This window comes from Perognathus longimembris, chromosome 24 (assembly GCF_023159225.1).
Source record: "Perognathus longimembris pacificus isolate PPM17 chromosome 24, ASM2315922v1, whole genome shotgun sequence".
Classification (NCBI taxonomy): Eukaryota; Metazoa; Chordata; class Mammalia; order Rodentia; family Heteromyidae; genus Perognathus; species Perognathus longimembris.
In genome coordinates, this window is record NC_063184.1 from 32,240,113 (window position 1) to 32,257,762 (window position 17,650).

Genomic DNA, 17,650 nt, shown 5'->3' on the forward strand with positions numbered 1-17,650 from the left:
GAATTGAACCCAGGGCTTCATGCAGGCTAGGCAAGCACTCTAAGCCACATTCCCAGCCCCCACAGACTTTCTTTTTGCTCTGGCTGACTTTGCACCTCAGATTTCAGCCTCCCTAATAGCTAGTGTTACAGGCATGAGCCACTGGCCCCTGGTTCTTTGTTATATAAAATTTGTATGTGTATAAAGGAATTTGTAACATTTTATCTCCTATAATAATGTCACTTTTATACAATAAGAACTTGTTCAGTTAGTAAATGAGCTTGAATATTAAACTCTTATTAATCTTTAAACTATTAGTATTTTAAGAAATAGAATATTTATTGCTGCCTTCTTTTGCTTAGAGATATAGAATCTTTTCTCCGTTTTCATAGCTAAAACATTAATAACCATTTGACTGCAAAGTATGTTATGGTTTATATCATTCTTTTGTATTTTTGTTAACTGTTCAGACTCTTCCTTTTTTTAGGCTCTTGGATTAATCATCTTTAGAAGACTGGATTTCTGGATATCTACTCTACTCCATCACTACTGACTAGTAACACATAATAATGCAGATCTCTCTGCCCGGTCACCGTCTATGAACCTTTAATGACATTGATGCAGAGCACGTGAAGCTTCCCCTGGGAACAATGTCATCAGCAGTGGCTGAAAGTGGAGGTTCTGTTTTGGATATTTCCAGCAATGGAGTAGAAAATCAAGAGGTTAGGCATTCAATATATTACGCTTCTGTTTCATTCATAGAAGTCAATGCATGGAACGCATTCAATATGTTACACTTCTTTTTGATTCATACGAATCAATGCACGGAACGCATTAGCAGTGAATTTTTAAATGAATTAGAAACAGATATTTCAGACTAGAATATACAATGTATAAAATAAAATTATAAAATAAAATAAAATTATAAAATAAAATGGTCATGTCATATCATACTTTAGGGCTCACCTGAATTGACAGAACATACATATATTAGTGAACTTGGATGGAGGAAAAAAAATGGAAATGCAGAACACTGTCTTAATTTGTTTTGTTTTTGTTTTTGCTTTTGGCCAGTCCTGGGGCTTGGACTCAGGGCTTGAGCACTGTCCCTGGCTTCTTTTTGCTCAAGGCTAGCACTCTGCCACTTGAGCCACAGCGCCACTTCTGGCCATTTTCTGTATATGTGGTGCTGGGGAATTGAACCCAGGGCCTCATGTATATGAGGCAGGCACTCTTGCCACTAGGCCATATCCCCAGCCCCACTGTCTTAATTTGTTGAAAGATAAACTTATGTTCTTAAAAAAATTGTCTCAGCTTATAGAGTTTATACGCATGCACTATACGTTAAATTTATCTTAAGTTAGATTTTGTATCTGCTTTCCTTTATTTCTTTGTTGGGGGTGATGATTCATCATATTTTAATCTATCCTGTACACTTAGTTATATGATGAGTAAGTTTGAAAATATAGTTAGGTTCTGACATTTTTATGCATGTAGATTTTTTTTCCTTTTCTTTTTGTATGTCCTGGGCCTTGCACTCAGGGCCTTGGCACTCTCCTTGAGCTTTTGTGGTCAAGGCTAGCATTCTGCCACGAGCCACAGCTTCACTTCTGACTTTTTTTGGTAGTTAATTGGAGATAAGAGTCTCATGGTCCTTTTTGCCTGGGCTGGCTTCCAACTGCAGTCTTCACATCTCAGCTTCCTGAGTAGGTAGGATTACAGGCATAAACCATCAGTGCCTGGCCCTCCCATCTTGTCTTCAGATGCAACTGAAGTATGTATCTCATAAAAAAAACAAAACCCAGCCATCTTTTAAAAAAGGAAGACAATTTAGGATACAAGATAGGGAGCTATAACGGGACAAACAATAGGATTTTTTGGGAAGACTGGAGAGAGATTCTTAGATTCAACTATGCCCCACCCAGATTTAGGGTGGCCAGTCCCCGTAGTTCCCATGTGCATTGGTTAATCTCACATACCTAAGAAATTATTAATAAAGCATACCTCTGGGTATGTCTATGAGGATGGTTCCAGACTTAGGTGACTGAGGAGTTTGAATCAAGGGTTTAACCAATTGATAAAAATAAACGGAGTGAACTATTGGGAGATGGTGAAGCTCTGGAGGGCAGGGTCTAGTCAGAGGAAGCGCGTCATTGAGGACATGCCTTTGAAGGACACATGAGCCCTGGCCCCCTCCTGGCTGCTCCTTTGTGCTTCCAGGCTGCTCCACCCTGCCCTTCCATCACCACGCTTTGCCTCACCACAGGCCCAGAGGCAGTGGAGCCGTGCCCTGAAACTATGAGTGGAAGTAAACCTTTCCTCAATCGTGATGAAAAAGCTAATGGGCAAAGACGCGATGCGCTAGCATCACCCAGGATGAGCACCGGTACTGTTCCTAAGAACAGACTACCAAAATACCCATGTTCTGGATTTTAATCTGTCTTTGCCCTGCTGACTAGTTGAGCTGAGAACTCTAGTTTCATTTCCAAATGTGTTCTGCTTTGATCTATTCCTCAGTGTTGGAGGCAGACCATCGTGAGTTTAGGTACAGAATGATCCAACAGAATTTTTTTTACCTAGCCATATACTATCCACTGAAAATACAGGCAGTAGCAGGTCCATGCTTTAGCCCTGCAGATACCTGACCAAGATGTGCTTTATGGTCCTGAGAACTAACTCAATGATATCTGCTTCCCTGTTATTTAAGTGTGCCGCGGTCCCCCCCCCCCCCCCCCCCAGTTTATGGCACTTCATTGTGTAGCAGCCCCAGGGAACTAATACACCACCTTTACAACCTTATTTCCTTCCTCTTATAAACAGACTACTGGTGCTGCCCCTAATTCCCTAAATGTTTGCTTCTTTTTTTTTGGCCAGTCCTGGGCCTTGGACTCAGGGCCTGAGCACTGAGCATATTCCCAGCCCAAATGTTTGCTTCTTTCTATGACTTTTTTTTTTTTTTTTTGCCAGTCCCGGGGCTTGGACTCAGGGCCTGAGCACTGTCCCTGGCTTCTTTTTGCTCAAGGTTAGCACTCTGCCACTTGAGCCACAGCACCACTTCTGGCCGTTTTCTGTATATGTGGTGCTGGGGAATCGAACCCAGGGCTTCATGTATACGAGGCAAGCTCTCTTGCCACTAGGCCATATTCCCAGCCCCCTTTCTATGACTTTTGCTCATGTCATTTTGTAGCTTCCATAGCTGTCCAAAGCCTCTCATTTATTGAAGGCTTTCGTCCAGTTCCATGGAATTTTCTATAATCTTCCCCTTCCCCGGGTAAATTTTTCTATCTAACATGTATATAACACAAGTTGTTTGCCTAATACTACTATTGTATTACAGTTATTTAAGCAATCCATTTCCTTGCCTTGATAGCAAGGTATTGGAGCAAAAGTTCTTTTTTTATTTTGATTGGTCATGGGGTTTGAACTTGGGGCCTGGGCTTTGTTCCTGAGCTCTTTTGCTCAAGGCTAGCACTCTACTCCTACTCCATTACTTGGAGCCACAGTGCCACTTTTGGTTTTCTGGTAGTTAATTGGAGATAAGAGTCTTATGGACTTCCTGCCAGGGCTGGCATTGAACTGAAATCCTCAGCTCTCAGACTCCTGAGTAGCTAGGATTGCAGGTGTGAGCCACCAGCACCCAACTTATTTTCTATTTTTCTAAAATATTTTTTCTCCTTTTTTTCATCGGATGATTGCTTCAGTTTTGTCTTTTAAAGTACTAAAGTACCATTTTTTCCTCTTCCTCCCTTTCCTCCCCCTCCTCCATTTTCCATTACTGGAGATTGAATCTAGGGACTCATGCATTCTAGGCAAGTGCCTTGATATACCAGCCTTATTTCCTCATTTTAGCTGTTGTGTTATAATTTCTAAGGATGGTTTTATGTTTTAATTTTGAATATATTTTACTTAATTGTGCTTTGTGGGCATCATATTTCTGTTAAATATTAAAATATTCTGTTATACATCCTATTAGATGACTTTTCTTTGATGTCTAGTCATATTTGACTGCTTACGGAAGTAGGGGATAAAAAAGTTGACTGGAAACTTTGATTTTGGAAGCTGGTATTAATAATAGCAAATGTTCCTATTACACTTTGAATATTTTGTTTTTTCCTCTGTGTAAAGTAAAAGCAGATGATTGTATCATGGAGGGAAAGAGTTGGTTTTTAACAGCTTTACATGGACTCTCTTTTAACCCATCCTCTTTTCCTTTTACTTACTACTCCATTTCCAGAAGCAGTTGGTGGTGTTTTCTGTATATTCTCCACTGCACAGTGTGTCCTTACAGCTTTTTCTTTCTGCTTTCAGCCCTTACCTTTCTCCCTCTGGGATTACACATAAAACGAAGTCTTTATTTCTGCTTTAGGGGCTTTCATGACAGTGTAATTATATGCATGATTTTAATCAGTCATCTTAATTTGTTAGCCCTGAATATGTAAAATGTTTAGCCTATTAAAGTTAGTCCTACCTCTGCTTATGTTTTTTATGTTTATAATATGTGAAACTCTGCATGGATTGCTTTGGACTGTATAAACTCATGAGTTTATGAATGAATCCAGAATTTTGAGTAAAATAATTGTTTTAAAAATTTGCTCTTGTAGGAAAATGGGAAAGTTTCTGAGTACCCAGCAGTGATTGTGGAACCAGTTCCGAGTGCCAGATTAGAGCAGGGCTATGCAGCCCAGGTTCTAGTTTACGATGATGAGACTTACATGATGCAAGATGTGGCAGAAGAGCAAGAAGTGGAGACCGAGAATGTGGAAACAGGTAGACATCTCAAAATACCAATTATTTTTAACTCTCATTTTCTAAGCTGCACTATTACTATGCAGTGAACCTTACATTGAAAAACTTCTTTTTAATGCTATGTAGTATAGTTTGAACTACCTCTGTTTAAGTGAATTGCTGTAGATATCATAGAGTTATTATATACACATATATATATATAATTTATTTATTTTGGTCTTGGGGCTTGAACTCAAGGCCTGGGCACTGTCACTGAGCAAAATTTGCTCGAGGCTAGTGCTCTACCTCATTGAGCCACTTCTGGTTTTCTGGTGGTTAATTGGAGGTAACAGTCTCAGAGAATTTCCTGCCTGGGCTGGCTTTGAACGGTGATCCTGAGAATTCAGCCTCCTGAGTGGCTAGGATTACAGGTGGGAGCCACTAGTGCCTGGCTGCTATTCTTTTTTTCCCCCTACAAATCCTAGTTATCATTTACTTTAAGAAGCAAATATGTTAGTTTATGAGTTCACGTTTTAATTTTAAAAATGAATATGGTCTTCTCATTTTATAACTGATTGAGTTCCTTTGAATTAATCCTAGTGCTGCAGCATGCAGCAGTATGAAGTTTGCTCCTTAGGTCAGAAGCATCTTTGTAGAGCTCAGTTAGATTCCTCTTCCATTTCTGTCATCTTAGACATCTTGGTATTTCCATCTGTGGTGAAATAGTTATAAGTTTAATTTGGGATTAGCATTTATAATTCTCAGGAAAATCTTTACAGTTTTGCCATGGCCATAAAGAAAAGAGTAGCTTTACAGAAGTGCCATAGTGACTTATATAAATAATGAATACAAAAATTTATCTTAAGCTGTGTAAACATTAACACAAGAACCATTAAAGTTGCTTCACCACTAGAGAAAATACTCTTAAATGTTTCAATAAATTTCTGTAAATGTAGTAAACTATTATAATTACAAGTTTTGAGTATTTGCCATCTTCTGTTCTAAGAGGTGCTGTGGCAAGACTTATGGCTGCTGGTCTCTTTGGCTTAAACTGGTTTTCCCTAACATTTTTTTGTTGTTGTTGCTTAGCTGAGAGATCAGAAGTTACCATTCTCATCAGAGCAGTGATGATGACTGTACCTGACACCATTCGAAGCACTCAGTGATGAGATCATTTTTCTCAAATGGAAGCCAGGCACTTCATGTAGGCTTCATGACTACACTCTGGACTAATGCCTGATTCACAGTAGTCATTATATATACTTTCTCAGAGTTGGGGAAATTTCCTACCCTGAAGATAGGAGTGTTGATTCAGAGATTAATTTTCTTCTAGAGGAAAAAGGTATACCTACCTCTAATACAGTCACTTGTGTTACATGGAATAGTTCGCTGGAGTTCATGTTGTTACTGATTTTGTATAGGAACAAAACCAAAGGAAACATTAGTAGTTCACAAAAAAGTGTAAAAGTCTTGTTTGACGTTTTTGAGTTTTTTTTTTTTTTTTTTTTTTAATGACAGTCCTGGGCCTTGGACTCAGGGCCTGAGCACTGTTTCTGGCTTCTTTTTGCTCAAAGCTAGCACTCTACCACTTGAGCCACAGTGCCACTTCTGGCTTTTTCTGTTTATGTGGTGCTGAGGAATCGAACTCAAGACTTCATGCATGCTACACAAGCACTGTACTGTTAAGCCACGTTCTCAGCCCCAGTTTTTGAGTTTTGTTTGATGTTTTGATGAGAAAAAAAGAGAGAGAGAGAGAGAGACTGTCAGTGGCTCACACCTGCAGTCCTAGCTACTTGGAGGCTGAGATCTGTCAGGATCACAGTTCAAAGCCAGCTTAGCCAGTAAAGCCCATGAGACTTTCATCTTCAATGAACCACCAAAAAATTGGAAATGGAGCTGTGGCTCAAATGGCAGAGCGCTACCCTTGAGCAACAAAGCTCAGGGAGAACAGCCTGGCTTTGAGCTTGTTCAAGCTTCAGGACCAGCGCACATATATACACACACATAAACATAGACACACACAAAATGATTTAGGTAGCAAATTGGAAACTTAAAAATTATAATACTGCTGGGCGCCAGTGGCTCACACCTGTAATCCTAGCTACTCAGGAGGCTGAAGAGCTAAAGATTGCAGTTCGAAACCTGCCTAGGCAGAAAAGTCCACGAAACTCTTATCTTCAGTAAACTTACTCAGAAAAAGCTAGAAGCAGTGCTGTGGCTTAAGTGGTAGAGCGCTAGCCTTGAGCACAGAGAGGCTCAGGGACAGTGCTCAGGCCCTGAGTCCAAGCCCCAGGAAAATTGGAATGTTTAGTATATGAAAACACCAGAGCAGGTTAACCAAATGTCTAACAATTGACAGTCTTTTATTATGTTACTTAGGTTAGGAACATTGTTTTTCAAAGGACAGTAAATATAATCTACTAAAGTGCTTTAATTTTCTCAGTCATTTTAAACTTGGAAGGTGGTAATATAATTTGCGGGGCACAGATAAGAGTGATTGTTATTTCCATAAAGGGGGGGTTATGGGAAGTTGGGGTCAAAGAACAGTTACTTTGTGATAAAAAATTGATAATGTGTTTTATTATTTTATTTATTTTTCTTCAACTATAAAAGGAAATGCTAGCATATCACATATATTATTCTAAGTTTATATGAAAATACCTTAGGATTTTCTTACATGTTTAATTCTATTCTGGCTTATAAGTTAATGTTACTTTACAAAGATTGTTAGTAGTTGTAGATGAGATTTTAAATCAGGAAATATGATCTTCTATTTGAGTCTTAAAGAATCACTTTTTTTCCTCCCCTCAGTCCTAGGGCTTGGGACTCAGGGCCTCAGCACTGTCCCTGGCTGCTTTTTGCTCTTGGTAGCACTCTACCTCTTGAGCCACAGCACTACTTCTGGATTTTTCTATATATGTGGTGCTGAGGAATCGAACCCAGGGCTTCATGCATGCTAGGCAGGCACTGTACCACTAGGCCACATTCCTAGCCAATAATACACTTTTTTTTTTTTGGCCAGTCCTGGGCCTTGGACTCAGGGCCTGAGCACTGTCCCTGGCTTCTTCCCGCTCAAGGCTAGCACTCTGCCACTTGAGCCACAGCGCCACTTCTGGCCGTTTTCTGTATATGTGGTGCTGGGAAATCGAACCTAGGGCCTCGTGTATCCGAGGCAGGCACTCTTGCCACTAGGCTATATCCCCAGCCCCAATAATACACTTTTAAATGAATTCAAATCTGAATTTTCATTTGTCAGATTTCTAGAACATGTACTGAGAATAAAGGTCACCTTACTTAGCTGATGCATATTTCTAGTTAGGTAATAATAGGTCAGCCCACTTTTTGTGGTGATGAAAGTATGTAAATAAATTTCAACTGTGCATAGATTTTGGGAAAGAGTGGAAAGAAAAGCAAAGGAGTATTTATAAGATGGCAGTTTTTATTTAGTGAATTGAGGGATTACAATCTGTTTAGAGCCAGCCATGGTTGTCCATGCCTGTAATCCGAGCATGTGAGAGGCTAAGTCCAGTATGAGACCACCCTGAGCTGCATAGGAAGACCCCGTCTCAAAAAGCAAAACAAACCATGGATGTTCACATAGAAGAAGGTTTTCTTGACTATATCTAGGAAGCACTTCTTGGAATGCTCTTACATTCTAATTTAGATTTTATCACTATAAAAAGTATCCTGGGCTAGGAATGTGGCTTGGTGGTAGACTGTTTGCCTAGCGATCCTGAAGCCCTGGGTTCCATTCCTCAGTACCATATAAACAGAAAAAGCTGGAATTGGCGCTCTGACTCAAATGGTAGAGCACTAGCCTTGGGCACAGAGAGGCTCAGGGACATTGGCCAGGCCCTGAGTCCAAGCCCCAAGACTGGCTGAAAAAGAAATTCCTGATTAGGTTTAATAATCTGTTATATCGCTGTGAGTTTCCAGTCAAGTTTTTCTTCTTTCATTTTTGTATTTGCATATGTATGTATCCATACCAAAATCATTTTTCATTTTATTCAGTGACACTAAAACCACCGATTGCTTTGCATCTATCATCCTCATTATTTCACGTATAAAAGGGAGTCTCACTTCGTTAAAGTAATTATAGCTGTTTTGCTTTGTTTACCTCTTTGTACGTGAAAAGTCTACATTACTTTTCGCAGAGCTTTATGTATTCACCTAATGCTCTTACATTTTGTACTAAGTTGCTTGTAATTTCAGCCTTAGTAACTGAGGAGCGCTAGTGACTGTGAAGGTGACCCTGTGTCCGTCAGGCCTGCCCCATCTTCCCCAGGCCTGCAGAGGCCCTGCAGTCTGGGAGCCTGCTAGTAGCTGAGTGGGGTGAGTGAGGTGTGAGAGGAGAGGCCTTTCTTAGAGTCTCTACAGACATTTGAACATGCTTTTTATGAACAGCTGGGTGCTGCTGCCTCGTGCCTCTAGTCTTAGCTACTGAGGATCGTGGTTCAAAGCCAGCCCGGGCAGGAAAGTCCATGAGACTCTTTATCTCCAATTAACTATCAGAAAACCAGAAGTGGAGCTGTGGCTCAAATTGGTAGAGCACTAACCTCAAGCAGAAAAGCTAAGGGACAGGAGTTCAAGCCCCACAACCACCACTGCCACCAACAAAAAATGACACAAACTTGATTGAATCTCAAGAGTTGGTAATTAAGCAGAGAAGGAAGCAGAATGACTTAGAAGTTTACAGGTAGAAGTACTGTGGAATTAGTATCTCTGGATATAGGTAAGTTGTAGGGAAATGATAATAAAGCAGGGAGACTAGCTGTTGTATAAATTGAAGGATGATTTGAGAAATATTAAACCAAAGTAGTAGAAACAGGAACAGAGGAGCGCACATGAACAGCACTGCTGTGTAAAATCTAGCAAGGACTTATAACAAGGGAGAGAAGCGAATGTAGGAAAAGTTTCCTTGTTTGTTTTGACCACAAGTGATGATGATGTTTTCGTGGGGATTTGAAGAAGGGAAGCAGATAAGTTTGGTAATAGGATGAATCTGAGTTGAATCAAAGCATCTAATAAGGCATGTTTAAGTATTTAGAAAGACATAAAAGTACAGTCCGAATGCTATCCTAGGAGAGGAGGTGTATCCAGACGAGGGTGATTCGTGATCTAGGGCTAGTTAGGAATAGGTGGATGAGCATAGTGATCCCATAAGAGAGGGAAGCACTCCGGCAAACAGTGACAGACATGTTTCTGTCCATTGGCTCCAGCTCCAGGAAGAGGGGAGGGCTATGTAGAATACCAAAAAAGGACACAGATAGTTGGCAGGCATTCCACAGAAAGGGGAATCCAGGGAATCAGGGGCTTAAATTCCCTGATTTTACTCTCTTCCCTCACTCTAATCCCTAGTTAAAACACTCCATTAACCAAGCCCAATTGGAAGCCAAATGAGCCCTGTTGATGAAGTCATTTTCCTGGGACAGAGAGAAGGATGAAAAGGGTGGAGAATAGATATGGGGCAAATGGGAGATGTCCAGGTTATCTAACTAAAGCCTGGTAATGAAAGTCAGGGAGATTGGATGATTTGAGGGTGATCTGGGACTCACCTTTATTTGATGCCATGGAAACAAATCAGGTCTCCAGGGGAAAAGGGATTTAAGAGATTTCCCTATGAGGGAAGATATTTAAATTTTATATTTGTTTCCCTGTGCTAGAGAACAAAAAGGACATAGACTTAAGCAATGAACCGTTGGGAATGCTTGTATTTTGAAAAACAGGAAGGAGAGTCAGATTAATCAAATGTTAGGAAATTCCTTACTTTTTGAGCTCAAGTTAAGTGTTCTTAAGTGCCTGTCTTTAGTACCAAGGGGAAAAATATTGTTATGCATTAGTTTTGGTTTCAAATTTCACTTTTTATCACTTAGCAGATTTTTTTTCATATTTTACTGTCTTAAATAGGAATTCAAAATTGTAAAGATTCCATAAAATAAATACTATAGTTCTTGTACAAGGATTTCCTTGACTTCATTAACACCTTTCTGTATACCTTCAAATTTGGACTGGTCTTTTATACATTTAATCAGAACATTCAATTTTGTTTACATCTCTGTTACATTTTCCTCCCTTATTTCACTTTTACTTTTTTTTAAAAAATCAAATGCTTGATATTCTCAGTATGTACTTGTTCTTGTAATTCCTCCTAAACTTAGCGTGCTCTGGCATGTACATTTACCATTCTGTTGAACTGTTTGCTAGATTCTAAGAGCCACTCTTTTTCTAAAAGCAGTGGAATTTACTAATTGAATTGTCTAGAAGTATACCTTTCATAATCTGGCTCATTCTGCTCAAAGCACTGTATTCTCTGAGCTCTTTTCCTGCTGCCCTTTTGCAAGACATGGGCTGTTGATGTTTCCAAGCTACTCCTCAGTGTACTCAGGTATTACTCATTAGGCCCAACTACCTGAAACTTTCCACAGCTATTGCTACTGCATTAAACACTCTTCTTTTCCAACCTTCTGTTACACCATGTGGAGTTAGCCACATTCTTACATTATTATTCTTGTGTACTTCCACTTAGCGTGAAATCACCCTGGAACACAGTTGTATTCTTTTCTTTTGCAGTGTTAAATACATCGCAGTTAGGAAATACTGGTTAGTTTGGTTGGCCCTTGCTTATAATTCTTGCACTTGAGAGGCTGAGGCAGGAGGATTTCCAGTTTAAGGTGAGCCTGGGCTAGAGAGAGAGAGAGAGAGAGAGATTCTATGTAAAATGTAAAATTTCAAGAATATTTTCTTTTCTTCCTTTTTTTTTTTTGGCCAGTCCTGGGGCTTGAACTTGGGGTGTGGGCACTGACCCTGAGCTTCTTTTGCCCAAGGCTAGCACCCTACCACTTGAGCCATAGTGCCATTTTCTGCTTTTTCTGTTTTTGTAGTACTGAGGAATTGAACCCAGGGCTTCATGCATGCTAGGCAAGCACTCTACCACTGAGCTACATTCCCAGTCCTCAAGTATATTTTCTTTTTGTTTAATATGCTAAGTATTAAATCCTTAATGTTATTTAACTTGAAAAGGTAGTTATCCAAAATAAACATGACCATCTAAAGTGTTATATCAGATCTATAATGATGTCATACTTAGAGATGAGGCTTGCTTCATGGTGATAATTGGATTTTTTTAAAAATTTCAATTTATCTAATTATCTTTGTGTTTGTGTGTGTGCTTGTCCATACCAATCTTGGGGCATAAACTCAGGACATTGGTGCTGTCTCTTAGTTTTTCTGCTCAAAGTTAGTTCTCTACCACTTAAACCACAGTTCCATATTTGTCTTTTTGGTAGGTATTGGGAGATAAAAGTCTCACAGACTTTGCTGCCCAGGCTGGCTTCAAATGGTGATCCTCAAATCTCAGTGCCCTGAGTAGCTAGGATTACAGGCTGTGAGCCGCCAGTGCCTGGTGAAACAAAATCTTACTAATAAGGAAAAACTTAATTGCCGCCTCCTCTCCCCTCCTCCTCCCCCCCCTCCTCCCCCCTCCTCCTCCTCCCCCCTCCTCCTCCTCCCTCCTCCTCCTCCCCCCTCCTCCTCCTCCCCCCTCCTCCTCCTCCCCCCTCCTCCTCCTCCCCCCTCCTCCTCCTCCCCCCTCCTCCTCCCCCCTCCTCCTCCTCCCCCTCTTCCTCCTCCCCCTCCTCCTCCTCCCCCCTCCTCCTCCTCCTCCTCCTCCTCCTCTTCTTCTTCTTCTTCCTCTTCCTTTTCCTCTTCTTCCCTCTTCTTCCTTCTTCTTGAGATGTGTCTCTTTTGCCCAGGCTGTCCCTAAACTTCTGTGTTTAAGCAGTTCTGCATTGTTCTCCCAGCTGAGACCACAGGCATATCCCACCATACCCAGAAGACTGCTGCTTTTTTTTTCTTTACATTTTCTTCTCTCTTTTAAAAAAATATATTTTAAGTATTACTACCTCATGTTGTACAATATAAGCACACTTAACTAATTTTTATTAATAAACATTGGCTGTGAAGTGATCCTTTAAGCTTCCAACATCTGTCTTTTTTTTTGATCAGCATTGGCAGGACTTTGACTCTTTTTTTTTTTTTTTTTTTTGGCCAGTCCTGGGCCTTGGACTCAGGGCCTGAGCACTGTCCCTGGCTTCTTCCCGCTCAAGGCTAGCACTCTGCCACTTGAGCCACAGCGCCGCTTCTGGCCGTTTTCTGTATATGTGGTGCTGGGGAATCGAACCTAGGGCCTCGTGTATCTGAGGCAGGCACTCTTGCCACTAGGCTATATCCCCAGCCCGGACTTTGACTCTTAATGAGGCATCATTGAAAGTGGATTGGGACTGCTTACCAAGCTCAAGGTCCTGAGTTCAAACCCCAGTTCTGCCAAAATAAAAATCCCCAAACTCCTAAACCAAAGCAAGTACATGTGTGCTTACGCATGCACAAGTGCAAGGGCACATGAACACACACACATACTAAAACATTGTTCTTACAGTTAAATTAGGAGGTAAATTAAAAAAAAACAACTTAGTGAACAACAGATTTGTATTTAAAGATACAGAAGAGATGAATGCAGGAATTTTTCATATGATTCAATAAAAAAGCAGCATTGTTAAAAAAGTTTAGGTTTTGAAATACAGTTTATGAAAATCCAATCAGGTTTTCTTTTGAAAAATAAGAAGCCAAATTTCTTTCTCTTGAAAAATGTCAAGACTAATTTGACTTGCTGCTGAGCTGTGATAACTTTTGTATTTGTTGTACCTTCAGAAACCCTCCCTGTGGCACAAAGGACTCTTGTAATTAGAAAATATTGTTGCCACAGGGAGGTAGAAGATGGACATGAAAAACTGGGGACCTGAAAAGGAGCCCCTACCCTAGGACCCCTGCAGGTGAAACAGATTGAGCCAGAGGAAGACAATGCTGGTAGGTTGTTTTTAATTCATTCAGAATGCTTGCAGCTTTGTATTTCATAAAGATTATCTCATCTGCTTACTCTCATATTTTTGTCTGAAGGGTGACAATGATTCCTTCTTAAAGAGAGAAGAAACATAAAATAGTATCTTTCCTCCCAACAGTTGGCCATTTGAGTTACCCCTTTCTCCTCCTCTCTGTGTCCTAGATAAAGCTCTAGGACTCATTCCTCGAAGCTACTGCTGACTGAACATCAGCAAGTCTTTCCCCTCCATCTCCATGCCTTTTATTTCCTCTTCTAAACTGTAGACATTTCCTTAAAGTTTTAAAGGATGATTTTTCCCAATTATCTATTTTATTCCATTAGCTATAGGTTTTCCAAAATGGTAAAATGTGAGCTTTATGTTTATGAAGTTTTTAATTCTTGAGTAATTCGAATTTTAATTGTACAGTTACTCAAATCAGAAAACATTATTGAAAGGATGTTTTAGTATCTTAATGCTCATAAGTAACAGTACTTTTATATCAGTAGGGGAAAATGATGGCACTGTTTAACATTTTAAAACGCCATCGATTTTAAGATACAGACCCATTTTAGATAAGTCAAAATGTGAAAAATGTGCATCTTACATTTGATGAAATGGTTATGAATCTTCCCCAACATCTCTCTATTTACTTGGACTTAGATATTAAGATGTATCTGTAGACATTAGATACTAAAATAGGGAAGATGAGGGTGAGTTATAGTGTGGAAGTTCTTTTGGTTACTAAGCTCTCTAAATTCTTTGCTGTCATTTAAAAATCACTAGGCCAAAGCTGGGCACTGGTGGCTTGTAATTCTAGCTACTCCTAAGGCTGAGAACTGTGAATCCTGTTTGAAGCCAGTCTGGGCAGGGAAGGCCTTTAGATTTCACCTCCAATTAACCACGAGAAAACCAGAAGTAGAGCTCTGGCTCAAAGTGGTGGAGCTAGCCTTGAGCAATAAAAACCCAAACATCCCAGGGACAGTGTCCATGCCCTGAGTTCAAGCCCCACAACTGACAAAAATAAAAATCAAGATCATTAGATCATATTGCCTAATGAGTGTTCAAACTAATTATATGGTATTCAATTGTGGAGAAAATAGTTTAAATTACTTTAGCATTTAATGAATAGAATTTTATCCTGGTCAAGTGTCACTTTTTAATGGCATCCTGTGCTCTAAAAAAAAACAAAGCTCGTGCTTTTCAGACTATCATTTTAAAACAGGTCCTTTAATTAGCTTAGATGATAAAGTATTTGCCTAGCAAGTTTAGGGCTCTGGGATCAGTATGCTGAAAAACCATCCAACCAACGGCTTTAAAATAGCCATTGTTGTTTGTTTTTTTTTTGGCCAGTCCTGGGGCTTGGACTCAGGGCCTGAACACTGTCCCTGGCTTCTTCTTGCTCAAGGCTAGCGCTCTGCCACTTGAGCCACAGCACCATTTCTGGCCATTTTCTGGATATGTGGTGTTGGGGAATCGAACCCAGGGCCTCATGTATACGAGGCAAGCACTCTTGCCACTAGGCCATATCCCCAGCCCTGATGATTTTTTTTTTTTTTTTTGTAGCCAGTCCTGGGGCTTAAACTCAGGGCCTGAGCACTGGCTTCTTTTTTGCTCAAGGCTAGCATTCTACCATTGAGCCACAGCGCCACTTCTGTCTTTTTCTATATATGTGGTGCTGAGGAATCAAACCCAGGGCTTCATGTATGCCAGGCAAGTGCTCTACCACTAGGCCATATTCCCAGCCTGCCATTGATTTTTATTGTACTTAGCTATGTGTTGTTCAGATGACTGATTGTGTAAAGGAGACAATAGTGACCAAAAGTAAAGAGCTGCTCTTTCAGTTATTTAAGTTGCTTCAAGAGATTTATTATCGCTAGAATTTGTAGTATGAGGAAGAAAGAGGAAAGGAAATTAGAAAGATGAAGAAAAAAATACATGTTTTTGTCAGTCATGAGGCTTGAACTAGGGCCTGGGCGTTGTCCTTGAGCTTTTGTGCTTACGGCTGGTGCTCTGCCACTTTGAGTCACAGCTCCACTACCAGTTTTCTTGTAGTTCAGTGAGGATAAGAGTCTCATAGGCTTTCTTACCTGGGCTGGCTTTGAACTGTGATCCTCAGATCTCAACCTCCTGAGTAGCTAGGAGTACAGGTATAATCCACCAGCACCCAGCAAGAAAAAATCTTATCTTGAGGTCTTGTAAAGCATTGTCTCAGTTTGCTAGGCCTGTCAGAGTGAAGCAGGCTTGATAGGGCAGCCTTTGTCTGGGATCCCAGGACCTAGAGATGGAGGAAAGAGGATTGTGAGTTGAGGCCCTTCTGAGTTACATATTGAGATCCTGACTCAAAAACCAAGGGCTGAGTGGGTGAGGGATGGGAGGGAGAGAGTGAGGGAAGGGTGGCATTGTCCAAAAAGAAATGGACTCTTAGCTGAGTGCTGGTGGCGCATGCCTATAATCCTAGCTACTCAGGAAGGCTGAGATCTGAGGATTGTGGTTCAAAGCCAGCCTGGGCAGGAAAGTCTGTGAGACTCTTCTCTCTAGCTAACCACCAGAAAACCAGAAGTGGCACTATAGCTCAAAGTGGTAGATCACAATCCTTGAGCAAAAAAGAGCTCAGGGATAGTGCCCAGGCCCTGAGTTCAAGCCCCATGACTGATTAAAAAGGAAAAAAGAAATATACCTGGATTATTTAACTGTAATACCTCTGAATATCACCTTCATAATAACAATATAAAATATAAATTTACTTGTTTTCAAAATAGAACTATATTTGAAAACAGAAGACATTCAAATGTTTACCTAAGTCAGGTATGGTAGTTTATGTTTATAATCCCTGCTGTCTGGGAGATAGAGGCAGGAGGTTGGCAAGTTCAAAACCAGCCTGATAAGCTTAATGAAACCCTATCTCAAAAATAAAACAATAACAAAAGAGCATGGTTCAAGAGATAAAGTGCTTTCCTTGTGTTCCTGAGGCCTTGGGCTCAGTAAATAAAGTTACCTAAAATCAACTCTGAACTCCTTAGCTCCTCCTCATAACTGCATGTTATTTACTATTTCTGTTCCATTAAATTACGTGTCTATAGATTTGGGCTATAGGTGTTCCTATTGTATAACTATAATAAGCTAAAAGTGATAGAGATTTAGATAGATAAACAGCCAGCCATGATTTCTACTTAGACTTAAAAAGTTGGGTTCTTTGGTACAATGCTGTTTCAAGCTGAGGAGGAATCATTGTCCCCACCCATTCTCCATTCCCATCTGTGTAACACGTGGGTCTTAAAGTCCTACATGAGACTCGCAATAGCCAGTTTTGATTGAACATCATGCATGTTAGTTGAATTTGTTAGGTATTTATCGAAGCTGATGGTCTCTAAGTTATATAGTAGAAATACTGTTTTGATCATTTGGACTATGAAGCATATATTAAAGTATTTCTTTTGGTTCTGATGTTTCTGAGAACTAACTTGTAAGGAAAAGGTATCCTGAAACCCTTTCGTATTGTTCATCAATGCAAAAAGTTGCTGGTTTACTTCCAGTAGTATCATGGACAGTCAGTATTCTGGGCCTTGGGTGGCACAGTCAATACCATAAGAATAATTATATCTGGAAGAGCTATACTTTCAACCTGTACAACTGAATGTATATAAGAGGGCTTTATAATGGAGACTCTCTTAAAAATATAGTATAAGACAGTTAAAACTTGTAAAAAAAAATGCATGTATTTACTTCCAAAAAAGGAAACAAAACATTGGCCAGTATCTGACCCTTTGTGTATCCAGTTCTAAGATACTCTCTTTCCCTTTTTCCTTAAGGCACCTACTATTCTGATTTTTTGTTTTCATCATATAACACGTCTTTAAAATAGAATTATGCTTTTTAGTTGCCCAAAGGAAGTGATCTTTGAGCATAACAACAATTTTTTGACATGATCTCTCATGTGTTGTTCTCACTTTTATAGAGATTTAAGTGGATAGTGATTATACCCCTGGAACAGGCATTTGTTCCAAAGTGGAGTGGGAGTTGTATCTTGACAACATGAAATAACATACCTCTTAGTGGGGATGTTCTAAAAA

General features: G+C 40.0%; 1 protein-coding gene across 6 annotated transcripts in view; it reads left to right on the top strand.

Moving 5' to 3' along the window:
• The window catches only part of Elf2 (E74 like ETS transcription factor 2), a 69,377-nt gene that overhangs the window by 15,372 nt on the left and 36,355 nt on the right, over window positions 1-17,650 (top strand). For 4 of the 6 annotated variants that reach the window (XM_048333793.1, XM_048333792.1, XM_048333791.1 and 1 more), the window contains 2 exons: window positions 467-701; window positions 4,581-4,746. In XM_048333793.1, coding sequence (XP_048189750.1) covers window positions 630-701; window positions 4,581-4,746 — 238 coding nt within the window. In that variant the 5' untranslated portion in view covers window positions 467-629. Of the gene's footprint in view, window positions 1-466; window positions 702-4,580; window positions 4,747-13,410; window positions 13,567-17,650 lie in introns of those variants that run through there. The other 2 variants (XM_048333798.1, XM_048333797.1) reach the window with 2 other exon arrangements.